At 39.5% G+C, this 20,931-nt stretch overlaps 1 protein-coding gene across 1 annotated transcript in view; it reads right to left on the reverse strand.

Moving 5' to 3' along the window:
- The window catches only part of LRRC72 (leucine rich repeat containing 72), a 41,827-nt gene extending 23,568 nt beyond the window's left edge, over positions 1-18,259 (reverse strand). Inside the window, exons 1-3 of the mRNA XM_082693017.1 lie at positions 18,091-18,259; positions 13,573-13,646; positions 5,218-5,287 (exon numbers count right to left, since the gene is read on the reverse strand). Of these exons, the coding sequence (XP_082549143.1) occupies positions 5,218-5,287; positions 13,573-13,646; positions 18,091-18,183 (237 nt within the window). The 5' untranslated portion in view covers positions 18,184-18,259. The remainder of the gene's footprint in view (positions 1-5,217; positions 5,288-13,572; positions 13,647-18,090) is intronic.
- Between the last annotated feature and the right edge of the window lie 2,672 nt (positions 18,260-20,931).

The following is a 20,931-nucleotide window of genomic DNA, read 5'->3' on the forward strand; positions in this document are numbered from 1 at the left end:
TTCAAAGAATTCTTTACAACTATTTAAAATAGCACATTAAAAATAATTCTTTCATATTTTAAATTGTGATTTGCTAATTTTGTACATCAGTATTCCTTTCTAAAATATACATATTTGTGCTATTTACCAAATTCTCAATATGTGCCAAATGCTTAGGAGGTGGGAAACAGTAACATTTAAAAAAAAATTTATTAACATATAATGTATTGTTTGTTTCAGGGTACAGGTCTATGATTCATCAGTCTTAGACTACACCCAGCGCTCACCACAACACGTAATGTCCATTACGCAGTCACCCCATCCTCCCACCCCCCTCCCCTCCAGCAACCCTCAGTTTGTTTACTGAGATTAAGCATCTCTTGTGGTTTGTCTTCCTTTCTGGTTTCCTCTTGGGAAACAGTAACATATCTTAATGGCATAGAAGAATGAGTCCAGGATCTTTCTTAAAGTGATTTTGCTTATTTCAATCAGAGCATTCTCTGGTCAGTTAGTAGAGAATGTGTCATTATAAATAAGTATTTCAATGATTTTTTAGATGATGAAGGCTATAAACAATGATTTTGCCAGAAGAGGTATTTTTATTTGAATTTTATTTGTAAAGTTTGTCACCTGTTTTGTCTTTACTACCTGGCAGAAACTGAGAACCCATTTTGGACAGTCGCTTGGTGAAGCTTTCTACAGGTTTTTCATCAAATGCTGCTTCTAATCTGAGCCAAATCAAATATTCCAAAGGACTGCTAGTTCTTCCAGAAATTAAAGGATACCAGCATTGTGGGACTCAGTAGAAAATTTTTGAGGTGATGAGCCCAAACACAAATAGATCAATGGGTAGACCATTTGAAATTGTACTGTTCAAGGCTAGTGACTCCACTTCTCATGGAGGGTTGGAAAGGATTGACCATGGACCTAAACCTCCTTCAGTCAGGCCTGCTGGAAGATGAGACAAGGGAGTCTTTGGAAGGCCTCATCTAAGAGGATCTAAGAGCAGCTGCCTCCCTCTGACTTTATGAGGGTAGCTGAACAAAAGGCGACCCAGAAATGGAGATGATGCAGAACTGGTGACTGACGATGCAAGTATGAGGAGCAAGTAAGCCCTCAGAGAGCATCCTGAAGGAACCGGAGCTGCCTGAGCAAATCTGGCAAAGCTGGGGCATTGGAAGCAACTTGGCATCTATTCTGCTAATCCAGGCAGACCAGAAGCTCCAGTCTGGTCACCCACTATGTGATAATGGGGAGAAGTGCCTCTGCTCCTAGTATGTTATGTTCCAAATATATCAGACTATGTGCATCGCCTCCCAAAAATATTGCTTTCTGGCATTCCATTCCAGGCAGTTGGCAAATGCCGTGCCTCACCATGAGCACAGCCACTCCCTCTGCCCTTAATTTTATTAGAGCAGGTATTGTCACATTTATTGTTGTATATTCTATCAGTGGCTTAAGGCGAGTACACAACAAGCCACATCAGATAGGAGGATTTTGGCTTTGGGTAACTTCTGAGCTCAACTCAAACTGGCCCATTAATAACTGAGAACCTTTATTTTCTCACATACCAAGAACTCCAGAGGTAGTGAGAGCCTCCCTCTTAGTTCATAATGATTCTCTGGGCCCTACTTTTCTTTAAATGTCACCTACATTCTCAAGCTGATGGGAGGGTTCCTGCTTCATATCCAGGCAAGAAAACATCAGGGAAACGAGGGACTGCTCTGCTAGTGCTCTCTTTTAGGAATGAGGAAACCACTCACAAAAGCCTCCCCGCAGATCCCATGTCTTTATTACCTTAACTGGGACATGTGCCCATTCATCTATTAGCCACTCACAAGGACAATGGGATTATCCTGAATGGGTTAGACAGTTCAGGATCCACTTCCTAGAACCGGGGATGGGGTCACCTACCTCAGTAAAAAGGAGATGTATGTGCCAAAAACTAAATCCAGATTCTGCTCGATAGGTAAAAGGAAAAAATGGACACTGAATGGACAACCATAATATCCAGTACATACATCTCAGCAAAAGTACAGATTGGATAAATGAATCAGCAACAAAGATGGGTTCATTTTACTACTTTGTGCCTTCATTTTTCCCAAATAGAAGGTAGTTTAAGATATTCATTAGTGTCAGAACAGGCTGATCACAAATTCAGACCACTGTTAATTAAATGCTGCAATTCTAAATATTTACCTATTTCTACATATTTACATATTTAAATATTTAAATTCTTATGTCAATGTTAAAGTTTTCCACGATATTTCTCTACACCATTTCTATGCTGGTATAATGACTTCTTAGTGGTGATCCTATTGCTGTCTGGATTTTATTTTATTTTTTAAAAGACTTTATTTATTTATTTGACAGAGAGTCAGCAATAGAGAGAGAACACAAGCAGGGTAAGTGGTAGAGGGAGAAGCAGGCCTGCCTCCTTCTGAGCAGGGAGCCTGATGCGGGACTTGATCCCAGGACCCTGGATCATGACCTGAGCCGAAGGCAAATGCTTAATGACTGAACCATCCAGTCGCCCCTGCTTTCTGGATTGTAAAGAAAAGTAATAATCAAAGTTTTACATATGAATTTTGGTGAAGTACTATCGTAGCTAATACGCTTATCAGAGTTTGGGATTCTGAATAAGACTTTAGTTTTTCATGGAGTGTGGCTATTCAGGCAGGAACCAGTCAATTACTGGCCAATAGGAAAACTCTCAGAAGTTTATTTACTTACCCAAGCAACACTCAAAACTTGTTTTGGGGAGGATATCCTTTCGGTGTTCTAGGAACTAAGTAAGTCTATTATTGTAAAGAACAAAGTTAAGTGATGAGGATTTTGGAAATAATATAGTTGGTTTGTTGAAAGTAAAGAGTCAACACAAGGAGAGAATTCAGTCTCTTGTTGCATTCCTTCCCCACCCACTGCCCTTCGGAAACAGAAGAGAGTGAAATTGTTGGCAGCGTATACAATCCCTTCCTATGTACATAATGGTTCTTATGTATTGTGTGAAATATTCAATGGTTGGAGAGGGGATGGTGTTCACTACCAAAAGCCAAAAAATGTTTTCCAAAAATCTCTAATTATCTCTCTCCCTTTAGGCACACTGCGGACACTGAACATGTTCTTTCCTTCAGAACTGAACCCCGCAAGAGGCACACATGGAAAACAAAGATTAGTCACTTTTGCCATGCCTTTGATGATTTCCACCTTTATCAGAAGTCGCACACTGGGACCCAGGATAATTTTTGGCAGGGTGTTTAAAAGAGTTTTAAACCTCCGTGCCCTTTTATGGTGCGTGCAATTCCCATTTCAGCTGCTGGTCGCCTGGATCTCAAGGTGATTGCATTTGTTCTCCTAGAAAGGATTTCAAGCTTAGGAGACTTATGCTTCCACTTAACAGAAGAAGAAGACTGGAAATCCTATGTAATATTGCAATGCTTTTATAAACATGGCTGCCTAGGGACTCAACGCTGTGAATCTGGGCTACACAAGCAGAATACTGCTGAAAATTGAAATTATTTCTTTTTAATCAGTGGGTGTTCAAAATGTTCAGATTGGGTATTCAATTCATAAGGAACAAAAATACAAGCTGTTGGAATGTCAAATTACTGGAAGTTGAGAATAGCCAACTGACTAACTCTAATGATTGTTTGGGTTTGCATTTTAGTTCAGCCCTACTCTTTGACATGGAGGGAACTTGGAGCCCCAGTCAGACACCCACTATAGGGGAGGCAGTGGGAGGGCATCACCTCCTGAACCTTAGCCTCTAAGAGAAACTTTAAGGGCCATGCTCAGTGACCTTGACGAGAGTTGCCTGCAGTTGGGGACCTGTTGGTCCCCTATGTCTGGTAATTCCTAAGAAAACTAGATCAACTTGGGTAACAGTTGGGAGGTAACCACCCCCCTTGGCTTCTGACAGCAGGAAAAACTTGTGAGTGCTGGGACCTGCACACCAGGTCACAAAAGGCATATTGATCTGGGGTACTCCACAAGGAATCCCACCAAGGGAGTAGTCTACCACAGCTTGAGGCTGTCAGTTGTAAGCCACTGGGATAAAAGTGGAGAGGAAGTCAGGAGTGGCCAGGGAAGAGAAATTAGAGTTGAAGAAACCTACTTCTGAATAATCCGTTGAGAGAAAAGAAGTTGACTTTGAACATGTGTTAGATGGTACAGATCAGGTAAGAACTTTGTTTCTCTCCAGCCCTTCCTCCACATCTCCCCATTCTATGTCAATGTTGGGTAAGGAAGGAAAAGTGAGGAGAAGGAAAGGAGAGAAAAACAACCAGCTACACCTTCTAGCTAATAAAAAAGGCAGGTGGCCACCTGCAGTTAACTTCAGCTGAATAAGCAAGGGGATGTAGGGAGATGGCTTATTTACAAATGAGGACTGAAAGTGGATTATCATACTCTCTTATACATTCTCATTGCCGTTTTTTTTTTTAAAGATTTATTTATTTATTTTAGAGAGCACGCATGCTAGCTTGCAAGTGGGGGGAGGGGCAGAGAGAAAGAATCTTCAAGCAGAATCCCCATTGAGTGTGGAGCCCTATGTGGGGCTCGATCTCATGACCCATGAGATCCTGACTGGAACTAAAAATCAAAAGTCTGATGCCTAACTGACTGAGCCACCCTGGTGCCTTGATATTCTCATTTCTGAACTGGAACCACAAATAAATAAATAAATAATCTCTTTTTAAAGGTTGGGGGCGGCTCCTGCGTGGCTCAGTTGTTAAGCGTCTGTCTTCTGCTCAGGTCATGATCCCGGGTTTGAGCTCCATCATTGGGGTCCTGCTCCACAGGAAACCTGTTCTTTTCCCACTCCCCCTGCTTGTATTCCCTTTCTAGCTGTGTCTCTCTCTGTCAAAAAATAAATAAATCTTGAACGGGAGCCATGGCTAGGACTCCAATGGACTCTAAGATTTTGAATTACATAAGAGGAATGGGAAGAGTCACCAAGATTGCTGAAGTTTTCTTCCAGGAGTCCAGAAGAAATAGCCTCCTCTGGGCAGCTTTGATAGGACATGAGAGACAAAAGTAAAGTTGCAGTCTGATAACATCTCACAGATTGTGCAGTTCAATATAGTAATGTATGTATGTGTTTGTGTGTATAGAGTTTCTTACCTAAAGTTAGTTAGGAATACAAAATACTAATACTTTTAAAGATTAACTCCATTATAAATAGGAGACTAAGACAGTGATTTAAGTACAGAGCTATTTAATGATAAAATATAACACTACCTTGTTGTGATGTAGCCATAAATATTTTAATTTTCTAAACCTAGATAGATCAATGACCTCTGTCAGATTCCTGAAAAGAAAAGAAAAAGTGAATATTAGTAACAGTTAATTTATTAATAGGTAAGGTGAGTTATATAGTAGAACTTTGGAATAACTGGAAAGGCCTCTCTCTTCTTTCCAGATTGTTGTCACACCTACCTACTAATTTCTGAAGTACTATCATTAAAACTTCATCCATTTTTTTAAAGATTTTATTTCTTTGACAGAGGGAGAGACAGCAAGAGAGGCAACACAAGCAGGGGTTGTCGAGAGGGAGAAGCAGGCTTCCTGCAGAGTGCAGAGCCAGACGCGGGGCTCAATCCCAGGACCCTAGGATCATGACCTGAACTGAAGGCTGACACCCAAATGACTGAACCACCCAGGCACCGCAACACTTCATTCATTTGGATTAATATTTTTGTCAGCCAGTTTAAAAGAAATACTGAAGGCAAACACTCTATCACATTACTAGAAATTTATACTTCGTTATGATTACATTTATTGGGACCTTAATTTGAAAAAAAAAGATTTTACTGGGGACTGGGCAGAGGGGAAAAAGTAAGTGGGAAAGACAGTGGATTTGTGCCTACATGTGAAAACCCTGTTGGCTCCTACTTGGACAACGTCTGCAAGGTTCTTGCTTTGGGCTTCTCCAGATCTTGGCCACAATATATTTAAGATGTGGAAATGGCCATATGCCAAGAGACAGAGACTAGGTGAAGTGTTTTATTTTCCTTTATTGTTTAGTAGCTATGGGGTCAAAATATTAACATCCTTCTTGAGCTGTGAAGGTGGTCCTGAACCTTGTTGCTGTTGCTGCTCTCTCTGCAAAGGGACAAGCATGGGTGGGGAAGAGGAGTGACCACAAATGGGGCAAAGCCCTGAGGATTGGTCCTTGACTGCTATGGGCTAGAATATTCAGATCTCTTTTATTTCTCAGGGCAGAAACTGTGCCCAGGCTGGGTATGTATACATGTGTGTCTTTATGCATCAGACACTATAGAGCACACACTCTGTGCCAGGAAGTCTTCCAAGTCCTTAACCAATACCAAAGTTCATTAATGTTACATCTGTTAACTCATTTGCGGCAACATCCTTTCACAAGTTTGTTTTTTTTTTTTTAACTTTGGGATACTGAGGGGCTATATTTTTTGAAATATTTTAATGAAAATGCTATGAAGTTTTTAACAAAAATTTTTAGGAGAACGTGCATTTAAATCATGCGAAAATATTTCTAAACAAAGGAAACATTTTTCAACAACTCTTTTATATTGAAAGATTTCAAAACTAAAAAATGTTGAAGGAATAATACAATGAAAGGTTGTAGAGCCCTTATAATGTTAAATATTTTGCCACACTCAAGCTTGCTCTCTCTTAGCTATGTAATAGATGTTACTTATTGGTTGAGAATTTTCTTGCTGAATCATCTGAAAATGAAATTGCAGACTTATCACCATTAGGGCTTTCACTCCTAAATACTTCAGCATGTAGATCCCTCAAACAGGGACATGCTCCTGCATGACCACAACACTGTTATCACACCTTAAAAATTAAATTGAATTCAATAATATCATCTAGCATTCCTTTAGTATTCATGTTGTGCCTGTTGCCCCTAATTTTTTTAACAGTTCTTTTATTTTTCAGTCCAGAATCCCATCAACATTTATGCTTTGCATTTCAGTTGATATCATCCCTTAGTCTTCTTAATTTAGAATATTCCCCTTTTATTACCTTGACATTGATTTTTGAAGAGTCCAGGACAGTCATCTGATGGAATGTCTCCCATTCCTGATTTGTCTGCTTGCTTCCTCATGATTAACTTCTAGGTGGACCATTTTTCAGGAAAAAAGGTGGGGATTACTGCATCGCAGAAGGAGGCAAGTAATGCCACTTGGTCCCACTCTTGGTGATGGAAGTTCAGCCCCTTGGTTCTGGCTCTGTCCACCAAGTTTCTCCATTGGAAAAGCACAAATGCTGTCATTGAGAAGTAACATGTGGGGCAAACCTCTGATGACTATGTGTATGTCTCAAGCCCCAATAACTTATTCAATGGCTTTAGCTTCAGCTGATGATCATTGCTGAATCAGATGGTTTGGGATTTCTGTTAAATAGGTAATGGGTATTAAGGAAGGTGCTTGTAATGAGAACCAGGTATTAGGTAAGTGATGAATTCCTAAATTCTGCACCTGAAACCAATATTACACTGTATGTTAACCACCTGCAATTTAAATAAAAACTTGAGAAGAATATCCACCCTTCCCCTTTCTTTCTTTCAGTCACTCTCTTTCCTACTCTACTCGTATCTGAAGTTTTTCTTATTCCTTTTCCATTTTTTTTTAAATTCTCAAACTATCCCAAATAAGACTTCAAGCAGACCACACATCCTTTAGACATGCACTGTTAGTCTTCGAGTGCTTCTCTGGCACAACAAAATATTCCAGACTCGTCAAGAGCAACTTCTAATAGGAGACTTATACACATAATGCATTCTCTTCTCACTGTAGTTATGTAGCCTATTTCTTGGAAGAAGCATTTGGATCCTGGTACACCTAAATTTTTCATTGGGCAGAAAAGATAATACATTAGCTTCATCCGTTCCTGTGAAAAATAAAACAATCATTATGTGGTAGCAGAGAAGCTCAAACCCCACTTAGAGTATTTCCCCAAGGATTTCCCAGAAAAGTTATTTTAATACATTAATACTTTGAAATATCACCTGTGTCAAGTTAATGTCATTAATTTTCCTATACTAGTGATTTTGATGCTGAATTTCCAGCTATTACATAATGTAATAAAGTGATTCCCTTTTAAAGGGATTTTAACTCAAGTCAAACAGTTTAGTTTTGTGGGGGAGGAGCAAGATGGTGGAGGAGGAAGAGACCTAAATATTGCTGGGTCCCAGGAGTTCAGCTAGGTGATCATCAAACCATTCTGAATACCTACAAACTCAATAGGAGAGAAAAGAGAAGAGCAGCAATTCTAGGAACAGAAGGCGACCACTTTCTGGAAGGTAAGACGTGGAGAAATGACTCTGAAGTGATATATGGGAAGATAGACCTTGGGGGAAAAGGCTGGTTCCCAGCAGGTGGCAGAGCAGTGGAGCACAAAATCAGAACTTTTAGAAGTCTGCTCCACTGGAGGATGTCACTCCAGAGGCTAAACACGGGGTGGAGCCCTCACAGGGACAGTGTGGCCTCAGGATCTGCTGGGTCACAAAAAGACCGGGGTGTCTGAGCATAGCAGAGTTCCTAGGTATCAGAGTCAGGAAGCCTCAACCAGAGTTGAGGACTATGCTCTCAGCTCCGGGTTACCTTACACTGTGATCCAAGGCACAGTTGGACCACTGGTCTTAAAGCAGAGACCCCAGAAAAATATACACTAACAAATCAGAAGAGACCCAAAACCAGGGGCAGAAGAAAGGAGGGGAGAAAAAAATATACACACACATACAGACACACACACACACACACACACACACACACATTAGACTGGTGAATAGAACAGGACCACACACTTGATTTTGATTTGGGGTGTATTTTGATCTGTAAGAAGAAACTGCCTCCAAAATTTTAAAGAAAGAAAAACATATATATATATATATATATATATATATATATATATATACACACACACAAAAATAAGGGTAAGCATGATGAAGGGATGGAATGTAACTGTAAAGGTGACAATGAAAAAACATTTTAAAAAAAGGAATTGTTAAGAAGTTGGTCAAAAAAGGAAAAAAAAAAAAAAGAATGGGATCAGGCTGGAGACATCCCTGTGCTAGATTTAGGGTATATGTTGATGTTTTAGAAGAAACCATATCCCAAAATTTTAAAGAAAGAAAAACCTATATATACACACAAAATACAGTTAAATACAGTGAAGGGATAGATTGTGTCTATAACAATGAAAATTTTAAAAGATTTAAAAAAAACATATTGATAAGATAAAATAGTTAAAAAGGTTAAAATAGGAAAGAGGAAACATTTAAAAAGTAGAATAGGAAAAAATAAAATTTACAAAATTTAACTTCGAAAGATTAAAGAATCATGGGGAAAAAGCCATGAATTCTATGTGTTTTATTCTCCTGGCTCTGGAGTTCCACAGCTCTCATTGATTAGTGAACTTGGTTTTGGCTGGATGTTCTTGCTGATCTTCTCAGAGAGGGGCCTGTTGCTGTGATTGTCAGATGTCTTTGCCTGAGGTGGAATTGCACCACCCTTGCCAGGAGCCGGGCTAAATAATCTGCTTGGGTTTATTCCCCAAACGCTTTCCGTAGAGTTCTGGAGGACGGGAATGAAAATGGTGGCCTCCCAATCTCCAGCCCAGAGGAGCTGAGGGCTTGGGGCCCCACTCCTCGGTGCACCCTCAGAGAAAAGCACTCAATCGCTCCTGGCTTCCTGGTCTCCGGTCACACTCTGAACTCACCCAGCATGTGACGGAGAGTTTCTATCTCTGGCGCACGGCCCCATGTGGAGTTTCCAAATCCAGTATTTTCCTGCCATGCTCCCATGCCGCGTCTCCAGAGGAGGAAGGAGGACGTTTCTCCAGATCTACAACCTGTTGGGTCCCTGCTTGAAGAGCAGTGGCCTGACTGTGCCTCCGATCACAGTTTAAGGTAACCCTGAGCTGAGAGCCCCTCCTCGGCTCCATCTCTGCAACCGGCTTCCCCGCTCCAATACCTTTATCGAAAAGAAAAGAGAAAAGACCCAATTGCTGCCAATAGCCCCTGGCTATTTGGGGTCTTTTCTGGTTCCATATAAATTTTAGGTTTACTTGTTCCATTTCTTTGAAAAAATGTATAGTATTTTGATAGGGACTGTGTTAAATGTGTATGTTGCTTTAGATAGCATAGACATTTTCACAATATTTGTTCTTCCAAACCATGAGCATGGAACATTTTTCCATTTCTTTGTGTCTTCCTCGATTTCTTTCAGGAATACTTTATAGTTTTCTGAGTACAGAATCTGTGCCTCTTTGGTTAGGCTTTTTCCTTGGTATCTTATGCTTTTGGGTGCAATTGTAAATGGGATTGACTCCTTAATTTCTCTTTCTTCTGTCTTGCTGTTGGTGTATAGAAATGCAACTGATTTCTATGCACTGATTTTATAGCCTGACATTTCACTGAATTCCTGTATGAGTTCTAGCAGTTTTGGAGGGAGTCTTTTGGGTTTTCCACATAAAGTATCATATCATCTGCAAAAAGTGAGAGTTTGACTTCTTCTTTGCCAATTCGGATGCCTTTAATTTCTTTTTGTTGTCTGATTGCTGAGGCTAGGACTTCTAGTACTATGTTGAATAGCAGTGGTGATAGTGGACATCCCTGCCATGTTCCTAACCTTAGGGGAAAAGCTCTCAGTTTTCCCAAATTGAGAATGATATTCACTATGGGCTTTTCAAAGATGGCTTTGATGGTATTGAGGTATGTACCCTCTATTCCTAAACTGTGAAGAGTTTTGATCAAGAAAGGATGCTGTACTTTGTCAAACGCTTTTTCAGCATCTATTGAGAGTATCATATGGTTCTTGTTCTTTCTTTTATTAATGTATTGTATCACATTGATTAATTTGCAGCCCAAGAACAGATCCCACTTGGTCATGGAAAATAATCATTTTAATGTACTGTTGGAGCCTATTGGCTAGTATTTTGGTGATAACTTTTGCATCCATGTTCATCAAGGATGTTGGTCTATAATTCTCCTTTTTGATGGGGTCTTTGTCTGGTTTGGGGATCAAGGTAATGCTGGCCTCATAAAATGAGCTTAGAAGTTTTCCTTCCATTTCTATTTTTTGGAACAGTTTCAGAAGAATAGGTATTAATTCTTCTCTAAACGTTTGGTAGAATTCTCCTGGGAAACTGCTTCAGTCTCCTTACTTGTTATGAGTCTGTTCAGGTTTTCTATTTATTCCTGGTTCAGTTTTGGTAGTTTATACATCTCTAAGAATGCATCCATATCTTCTAGATTGTCAAATTTGCTGGTGTATTTTTGCTTATAATTCTTGAGATGTTTTTATTTCTTTGGTGTTGGTTGTGATCTCTCCTATTTCATTCATGATATCCTTAATCTCAGGAAACAAACTGAGGATTGCTGGGAGTATGGGGAGAGGGATAAGGTGGTTGGGTTATGGACATTGGGGAGGGTATGAGTGCTGTGAATTGTGTAAGACTGATGATTCACAGACCTGTACCCCTGAAGGAAATAATACATTATATGTTAATAAAGCAAAAAGATGTGCAGACAAAAAAGCAAAAAATAAAGTGTTAGTTCTTCACTTAAACCTGTCCAAAATCAATAATGGGCTGTTGCATTTCAAGGTGATGCCAGTGGAAGACAAAGAGAGGAAATTCTAATGATGGCAATGACTCGTGCTGAGAATAGTATATCAGCACTGTTGTTGTATGTGTTCTCCATGATTACTCAAGAAGACATTGGTAAGTCACCCCTCCCCCCCCCCAACACAAATACAGGGCAACAGAGACTCAGGCAAATAGTTTACCTAGTTTACCCACTGTATTGGTCTCTGGACTGAGAAACTTTTTTTTTTTGTACCAGATGGATTGCATAGTTACTTAGTATTTTGGGGATATAAAATGTGTTTCCTTCACTAGAGAAGACCACTAATTGCCCACTGTCAGAGGACCAATATTTCTATTTTTTCCTCTAGTGTTTTAAAGCTTTTCTTACTGTTCTTTACTTGCCCTTACAGTGCACTGTTGTTAAAATCATGAAAGGTTTGGAGTTGCAATCTTTTGACCACATAAAATATGTATTGTTATTATAAAACTAGCTGATCTGTAGAAAGGGTCCAAGAGTAACTTTAAGTGTGTCAGAATTATCTACCATACTGTTCCCTTCTAAAATATGTATTTTAAAAAATCTTGAATTGGCCAGCTATTTTTCCCCTTGGACTGTTACCAGGATAAATATTTTTCTCTTCACTTATAACCTGAAAATATATATACACATAACAAAAGAAATACATTTATTCATAAAGGATTTCCTCAAGTAACCAAAGATAAAGTGATTAAACTCAGTGATAAAGTGGGACATCTTTGGAAGGTAGCTGAGTTTAAAAAAAAAAAAAAAGAGTAGTTGAGTTCCAGAGATTACATGAATAGAAATATGACAAACTGATTTTAATTTCATACATGGAGTTCATAGAAATTAAAAAGCATGAAGTGGGGGGGGGGAGAAGAGTAGGAATAGGATCATTGTTATTAAGTGCAATGTCTAGTTGCACAGATGTCACTTGTTGGCAAGCAAAACCTGTGGTGTCAGAGTCCCATCTAACCTGTAACTTCCTCTTCCTCTTACCCCTGGGTTCTCTCTCAGGCATTCTGAATACTCTGCAGAAGAAGAGCCCACTTTGTTGGCTGCCACCTTAGGGAGTCGGAGGGGTTGTTACATAACGAAGGTTTCCTACTTACCAGTGAAATTAGTACAGGGATTGTTGGTGAGGGGTCTAGTATCAAAGGATTATTATTATAATATAGGGGTATGATGAGCCATTATTTTCTAGTAGTAGTAATTCTGTTAACTCTATCAATGCTCACTGAGTGCTTACTGTGTAAGCACCTCTTCTACTTTCTGTAAGACTGTCTTCTACTTTCTTCTAACTCACCCAATGTTTACCTAACAACCCGGTGAAAAAGATAGCATTGTTATATTCAGGAAGGAGTCTTGCCAGATGAAATACAAGACCCATTTACATGTGAATTTCAGAGAAACCCAAGGAAGTACGGGACAAACTTAATACCAAAGAAAAATTATATTCATTTGTTTCCATTACATTTACATGTAACTGGACTTACTGTATTTTTATTTACTAAACTTGACAATCCTAACAGGGAGGCTGATGACATGCCCAAGATCACCCAGCTAGAAGGGGCAGAGCTGGGCTTCAAACTCAGAATGGTTCCATAATCTTTGTTTTCATCCTTTTCCATCTTGCTTCTCTAATAGAGACTTGGACACCAATGAATAGAATGGTAAAGTAATTAGAGCATAGTACTTGCCTATCCAGTTCTTGGGGAAAACAACATTTGAATCTGGGACCCCTGGGTGACTCAGTCAGTTACATATCTGCTTTCAGCTCAGGTCATGATCCCAGGGTCCTAGGACTGAGTCCCGCATCAGGCTCTTGCTCAGTGGGGAGCCTGCTTCTCCCTCTGCCTTCCGCTCCCCCTTCTTATGCTTGCTCTCTATTTCTCCCTTTCTCTCTGATAAATAAATATATAAAATCTTTGAAAAAAAATCTGAATCTGTGAAACATTATAATATGATGCTCTTCTATTTCTTATATAAAGTACACTCACTTTTGAGAAAGGAACAGCTCAAAGACATCAGCATCCCTCTTGAAGCCACATATCTTTAGTTGATCTTCAACTGCCTGATAACATATAATTAATCTGTCAAGCCACATTCCACTGAGCAAAAATACAGAGACATTTGCAGTCAATAACAATAACGTCTACAAGAAGATCAAACGAAAGGTGAATACGGAGGCAACCACTCTAAACTGATAAATTCCAACACTACAATTATATACTATTTAATCATTTTTGTGGTTGAATTTCATTATCCTTAATCCTGGGCACAGATGTGTAAATAATTTTTAATCAAAGAGAAAAAAAATGCGTACGTGTACATGAGCACCAAAAACAAGTTTTCAGTTCTCTATGAGGCAGAGTGATTTGGTCTTTAAATATTCTTAAATGTTCTTTCAAACATGAAGAACTCATATATACAGAAGATATTTGGTGCTATGATTGCAGGTGGAGTGCGATACAATGCACATTATTGTACAGGTGCTTGACACTGTGAGTTCTCAATAAACGTCAGAGGAATGCATGAGTGAATAAATATCATTTCCTTTCTTTGCAAAGGAACCATGTCTTCATTTTTCACCAGTTACTAACATTTTTCCTTCAAAAACAGCAATTTAAGTGCTTTGCTTTTTCTTCCTAAGAGCTTTTGCTAGATTACAAAATAACATTTACAAGCCACATGGCCTAAAATGATATGGAAAAAGTAAAGCCTATCTATAATTTGCCATGAAGGAATAAAGCTAACAAGACACAACAGAAGTGGAAAGTATAATTGTTGCACTACTGGAATCTGACAAACACTGTAATTATCACAGTCAAAACAGTGACCAAAGTTCGGTTGGCATTTGTTGTGGGTGGTGAGGTTATGATGTCACTAAGTGATTTATGAAATTTTGACAGGAGTTTTGTTATTTAGTAGAAGACTTAAAAAAAAAGTTAGATTTAATGGGATGAACACATATCATAAGAAGTGAAGAAGATAGATATATCAGGGATTGAGTGTCATTGCTAATTTTTATCCCAAAGTTCTATGTTACCTTGTCACACAAGCTGAATCTTGGGGCTTAGAGAATTCGTTGGCTCACATAGAGGTATTTCTATCAGGGCATTTTGTAACTCTATAAAAGGCAAGCTGATTTTAGGGCTTAGAAAAAAACCCATTGGAGGAGGCCTCTGCATCTGGGTCTGGATGTTTTAACTTAAACATCTAAACTAGCAGCTTCTTCTATACATAGTCAATCGCGACTGTGTCAAAGTAGAATTAAAACTTTGCAATGCCTGGGGCACCTGGGTGGCTCAGTGGGTTAAAGGTTCTGCCTTCAGCTCAGGTCATGATCCCAGGGTCCTGGGATAGAGCCCCACATCAGGTTCTCTGCTCAGCAGGGAGCCTGCTTCCTCCTCTCTCTCTCTCTCTCTCTCTCTGCCTGCCTCTCTGCCTACTTGTGATCTCTCTCTGTTAAATAAATAAATAAAATCTTAAAAAACCACAAAACTTTGCAATGCTCTATTAAAGTTATAAATGTGCTTTTAACTCAATCCTGCCATTCTACATCCAGCACTCAAAAATATAGCAGGACTCGAGTGCACACATATGCATGATTTGATACATTTGTGAAATATGCCTCACATTAATGGGAATATAGAATTCCCACATTAAAGGAAATTCTAACTTCACAATAGAATCCTGCGTAGTAACTTAAATATATGCAGAAATAGATACCTACACATCCAAAATTAAAAATGCCATTGGAGTTATATGTCAACACTATTTTTATTACCAATGACACTTATTTTTATCTATTTATATATTTTAAAGGGAGAGAGAGAGAGGGCAAGTGGGAGGGGCAGAGGGAGAGGGGAAACTCAGACAGACTCCATGCTGACTATGGAGCCCTGTTTGGACCTCAATGTGGGGCTGGATCTCACAACCCTGAGATCAGTACTGGAGCTGGAAGCTTAACCAGCTGTGCCTCCCAGGTGCCCCGTCAATGACATCTATATGCACACAAATGCACACACTCCAAATTGTTAAGAAAATTATCACTTGAGATCATGCAGTAGTTTCACGTTCTGAGCAATACATTTAAAAACAATTATTTGACAAAAATTAAAAAAAATAAAAGTAACATTCAAATATTTTAAAATAAGCACCTATTAATTTAGTCGTGGGAGAGTAACACAAATTTTGAAAATTTCAGCCATAGAATGAATATTTAAGGATTTAAGTCAAATTTTGAAAATTAAGAGATGAAGAAGGAAATTGAAACTATCAGCATAATATCTAAGTCACTGCTATAATAAATTATTTATTTATCCAGCTTTTTATCATGGTATTTTTCTTTCCAACCCAAAATTTCATATGACTCTAACAACAAGCATTAATGTCAAAGTGCCAAAGAACATAAATCTGTGCTAAGAAGTTTCAAGTTTCAGTGAATCCGTTGATTGGGATCCAGTTCCCAATCAACACACAACTTCACCAGGAGCATATTCCTTTCACCTAAAGAAGGACACCAAGCATTCTTCCCCTGAACTATTTTTTTTTTAATTGTGGTAAAATATATAGACTATCGGAATTTACTGTTTTCACTGCATAGTTCTGTGGAAACATGGCCACCATTCGTTTCCAGAAGTTTCTCGTCTTCCCCAAATGAAACTGTATGCCTTCAACACTAACTGACAATTTCCCCCTTCCCTCAGCCCCTGGGAGCCACCCTGCTATTTTCTCTCTCTATAGATTCGACGACTCCAGGTGCCTCATCTAAGTGGAATCAGACAATATTTGTCCTTTTGTGACTGGCTTATTTTGCTCTGCCTAACGTCTTTAGTGTTCATCCCCGTCGTAGTGTGTGTCAACCTTTTCTTCTTTTTTAAGGCAGAATCGTGTTTTATTGTAGGTGTATACTAAATTTTGTTTTTCCCTTTATGTATCTGTGGACACTTGGGTCGCCTCGATCTTTTGACGAAGCAAGGCCTCAGAAAGATGAGCGCAGTGTGTGTGATGGGCCGAGGTGCAGAGAGAACTGCAGATAGGAAGCAAGGCTGCCTCTGGCGAATCAAGGCAGGCACCAGGAGAGTGGCAAGTGGGAAGGAGCAGTGAGTGAGCAGGCATGACAGAGGGCGTGCGAGAGAATTGATGGAAACTGGCAAATAATGAGACAGAATACGGGCTAGTAAAGTCACAATTGGTGATGCTAATGAATGTGTTCATGCGATGATGATGAGAAGGTGATTGGAAGGGAGCATGGACTCAGCTGGAAACATGGAAATTGGGGTGCTGGTGAGACACACAGGTCAAGGCATCCAGCAGCAAGCTGCCGGTGGAAGGGAGGAGCTCAGCAGAGATATCAGGCTGGGGATGACAGCCTGGTCGGTGCACAAGAGCAAGTGGGACCCCTGTTCAATCATTGGGAAGGGGCTACATTGAGAGAGAGGAGGAGGAGCTGCAGAAGCAGAAAGCAGAAGAAAGAGGGTTTGGAGGGAAGGTTGCAAAGTTGGAGAAACAAGAGCACAGTGGGAGCTAAGATAGCAAATTTCAAGAAGGTAGAATTTGAATCTGCAGTGTTGTGTCGGGTAGTAGAGGATATTACTCAGCAGAGGTACTGAATTCGGACAACAGTTGTCTGACTGGGTGGGAGAAGAATCAGATTTCAAATTAACTCATTCACCAAACAGGGATATAAAAACAATGCAACATGGAATTAGGGTATGGGGAGTTCCAGCACAAGGAGGATAACAGCAGTTTCCTCCCCGAACCCTTGCCTGAGGATCTAGATAAAACAGGGGAAAAAAATGTTTGAAAATGGTGGGATTATGAAATCCCAGAAGAATAATGTCTGTGTTAAAATCTACAGACGAAAACATTCTCTTTGCTGACTTAGGTACTGCAGCGATAAATTCCTACAGCTACATGCAAGCCACACGCTCTGCAGCTTAGTTAGGACTTAGTGTGTGTAGCTTTCAAATCCTTACAGAAGCCCCAGCCTTGAAATACATGGCAGCCCCAAGCCTCCCCAGAGTGCCCTAGAACTCTTCAGCACTTGGGAGCTCCTATGGCCAACAATTCTGACAAATTTTCCCACTCAAGCATTCTTTAAGCTTAACTGCCCACAACTCTATTTGTACTGTTCATCAAAGAAATCTTCCTCCTTCATGTGTCCATTTGCACTTTATATAAATAACCCAGAAATGACCTCTTTAGGGGGAGGGTATTTCTGGGTTATTTATATTTGTGGGAGAGTCAAGATTCCAAATTGATGGTTTTATTATGTAATCTCTAAACTGCCAATGTTACATAAGCGGCAGACAGTAAGCCAGGAAAGGTTCATGTAAATCCGCCAGTGAGGATCAGAGGCATCCCCAAACCCTACCCTGGAGATTACGGACCTCCAGCCTCAGCGGAGGGCCTAGGTCTGCCATTGTTCTACCCGCTCCGGCCGACCGCTGGCTGGCGCAGGGACCTGAGGGGCTCGTGGCCTGGAGCCCCTGGAAGGGGGTGCCACTTACCCTGCGGCTGATCTCGAAGGCAACTTCCGGAGCCCTGACTAAGCTCGTAGAGTGTAGGGAGACATGGGGCAGATGGTTCGGGTCCCAGGCCATCAGGGCACTAAGGGAGGCTAGCAGCACCTACTAGCCATCCAACCTAGCTCCACGGCTCATTGGTCCGTTACCAACAGTTACCGCAATCTGGGCGACTAAAAGCCAATCCAAACTAGGAAAGATTTGAAGCCAGTCCCTTCTATGACGTTTTCACGTGTGGCCCTGTAGCGCCCACCACATTGTACCTTGAACACACTCGCGTTTATCCAGCGTGCCGTGCAGATTGCCGCCCATGCCAGAGATCGAGGGGTCCGCTATGTCAGAGCACTCCAGTAGCAATCACCCACTAATAATAATTTCATTGATCTGAGCTCTAAATACTAGAAAGCTTAGCTTTCTGAAGAGTAGATGTACCACTGGCCACATGAGGGTGGGTTGAAGGAATGCCCTACAGAATCCTAGTGGGGCTCGAAGCAAAGAAGAAAAAGAATCAATATTGCTCATCCTCTGTTATTTAAAATTTTGACATTCTGTTCATCATGAATGCTGTTGCATTAATTTTGAATTTTACATATATCTATATCTATATATCTATATCTATCTATCTATCTATCTATCTATCTATATATCTCATCAGCACTTGTTTTGATTGCTGAGTTTGGATTCCTTACATTTTTGTAATTTTTGTACTAAGACCAGTGTCTTACTTGCCTCCTCCTAGATCCGGTCCTGGAATGCAGGTGGAGGTAGCAATATCAAGGAGACCCAGATTCCACGTTTGCAGAAAAATGGAACTCTTGACTGATCTTATTGTGAAGGGCAAGTGCATGTTGGTTCAGTAGCTGAAAACTCCTCCCTCTAGCAGAAAATGGGTAAGTGAAGCCACTACATGGCAAGGTTTTTCCAATCTTCAAGGTGTTATTGTTGTTTAATTGATGGCTCCCCTCCTTCTATTGGAACCTCTTACATAGGCTATGTTATGATTTTATTTATATGAGTCTTGTTCCCCTCTAGCTTGGGACATTTTGAAGGCAGGATTCTCTCTGGTTCATCATTGTTTTCTGCCTGGGCCTAGTACCCTGAATTCTATAAATGTTGATTTAATTGAATCAGTTGGTTTCTTGGGTCCAAATTTGAACTTGAAATCTAGAATTAAATGTAGCTGTTAGAAAGGGGTCAGGGTACTTGCATGAAAAAATGCTGGTGTTGGAATAGAGCTTTTACAAATGTCTCAGAAAAATCAAATGCCCACTCTTTTAGTACTTCTGAAATGTATTTGGGTCTGGTAGAGTTGGGTAGGTAGAAGTCTTCCAAGTTATCACAGAAGGTGGGATCATCTGAGAATGATTGTCCAAGTGGTTTTATATCCCAGAAATAAAAATCAATTGAGAGGAATGATCCACTGAGAAAATGCATAAAGTAATTGACTGGTGTCCTGTCTCCTATTTTTGCTCTTAAACACGGGTTATAGAATTTCAAATATCATTCATGTATATGCTACAAGAAAAATGGAAATACATGCTATTTGTTCTACTTCGTACATTACACAAACATGAGTTTTAGAATCAAATGCAAAATGCATTTCCAGAGCATCTTACATAAGTAAACTACCAACCAGTTGATTTCTACTAAAATCACATTTAAAGATTATATCCTTTATTTTTTAAAATCTTTTTACTCAATATTAAGAAGAGAAAAAGAAATTTTGAAAAAGAGCTCTATTCTTCGTAAAGGAACTCAGAAACTCATTTATTATAAATCTTAATGTGTTCTCTCTTTGAGAAAAAAATCATAATTTAATTGATCATGAGGACTAAAACAGTGCAAATTTAATTTCAGAATGTCAAAGATGGAGGTTAGCGAAGCACATTTTTGGTAAGAGGCACTATCTAGAAAGCCTCACATTGGTGGCATAAAATTTTTACAAAAGAAGTATCTTTAGCAGAGTGAGCAGAGATTTTTTTTTAACCTCTGTAAGGTAGGATTAGAGCCTGAGGAATTCAGCTTGAAATTTTAAAAATCCATGTAAAAGGTACATTCTGCTTTACAATCAATCTTGTTTTAATATGAAAATAAAGTGGCTCCCATAACTCCCCTCAAATCTTTGAGTAATATTTACACTCAAGCAAGACACCCTGTGTTTATCCTGTGGCTTTACCTCCCTGGCATACTGCCATTGCCTGCAGGGGTGTGCATACCCCATTTGAAAGCTCTATCATATCATGTATGTGGCTTTGGATAAGAAGAAAGAGCCTGGGCTCCAAGTCGGGGCATGTGGGGTTTGGTCTCAGCTCTGACATTAACTAGTTGTTGGCCACTTTCAAGTCACTTAATGTCTCTGGGCTTTAGTGTCTTCAATAGTAAAATGAACCAGTTGGAAGTTTAGCTCAAAAATCTAATTACACTCCTCTAGAAAAGTAGTATGTATTGTTCACAGAGTAAAATGTTCTTGTTGAGATGTTGACATGTGATTGTTTTTTAAGAAGAATTTTCCAGTGGAAAATGTGTGAGAAAAAAAAATTATGGGTGTGATAGTTACCATTAAAGCTAAATAATTTTTTAAATCTTCCGATTTTTGCCTGAGCAATTCCAATAATCAGTCTACATGCTATTTTTGCAAGTGAGTGAAAAATATTTATTGCAAGAAATAATCATTATCAGCCATTTTCTACTGTGTAGAATGTGCATAGAATGAGAAACATATCAGCCACAATCCAAATATATTTTTATGTGTTTAAAAATATATCTTTCTATTGATAGTTGATAAGCATAGTATCAACATTCATTGCTTTAAGTTTAGGTAAAATA

The sequence above is a fragment of the Mustela nivalis genome, assembly GCF_964662115.1.
Source record: "Mustela nivalis genome assembly, chromosome: 12".
In the NCBI taxonomy this organism is placed as follows: Eukaryota; Metazoa; Chordata; class Mammalia; order Carnivora; family Mustelidae; genus Mustela; species Mustela nivalis.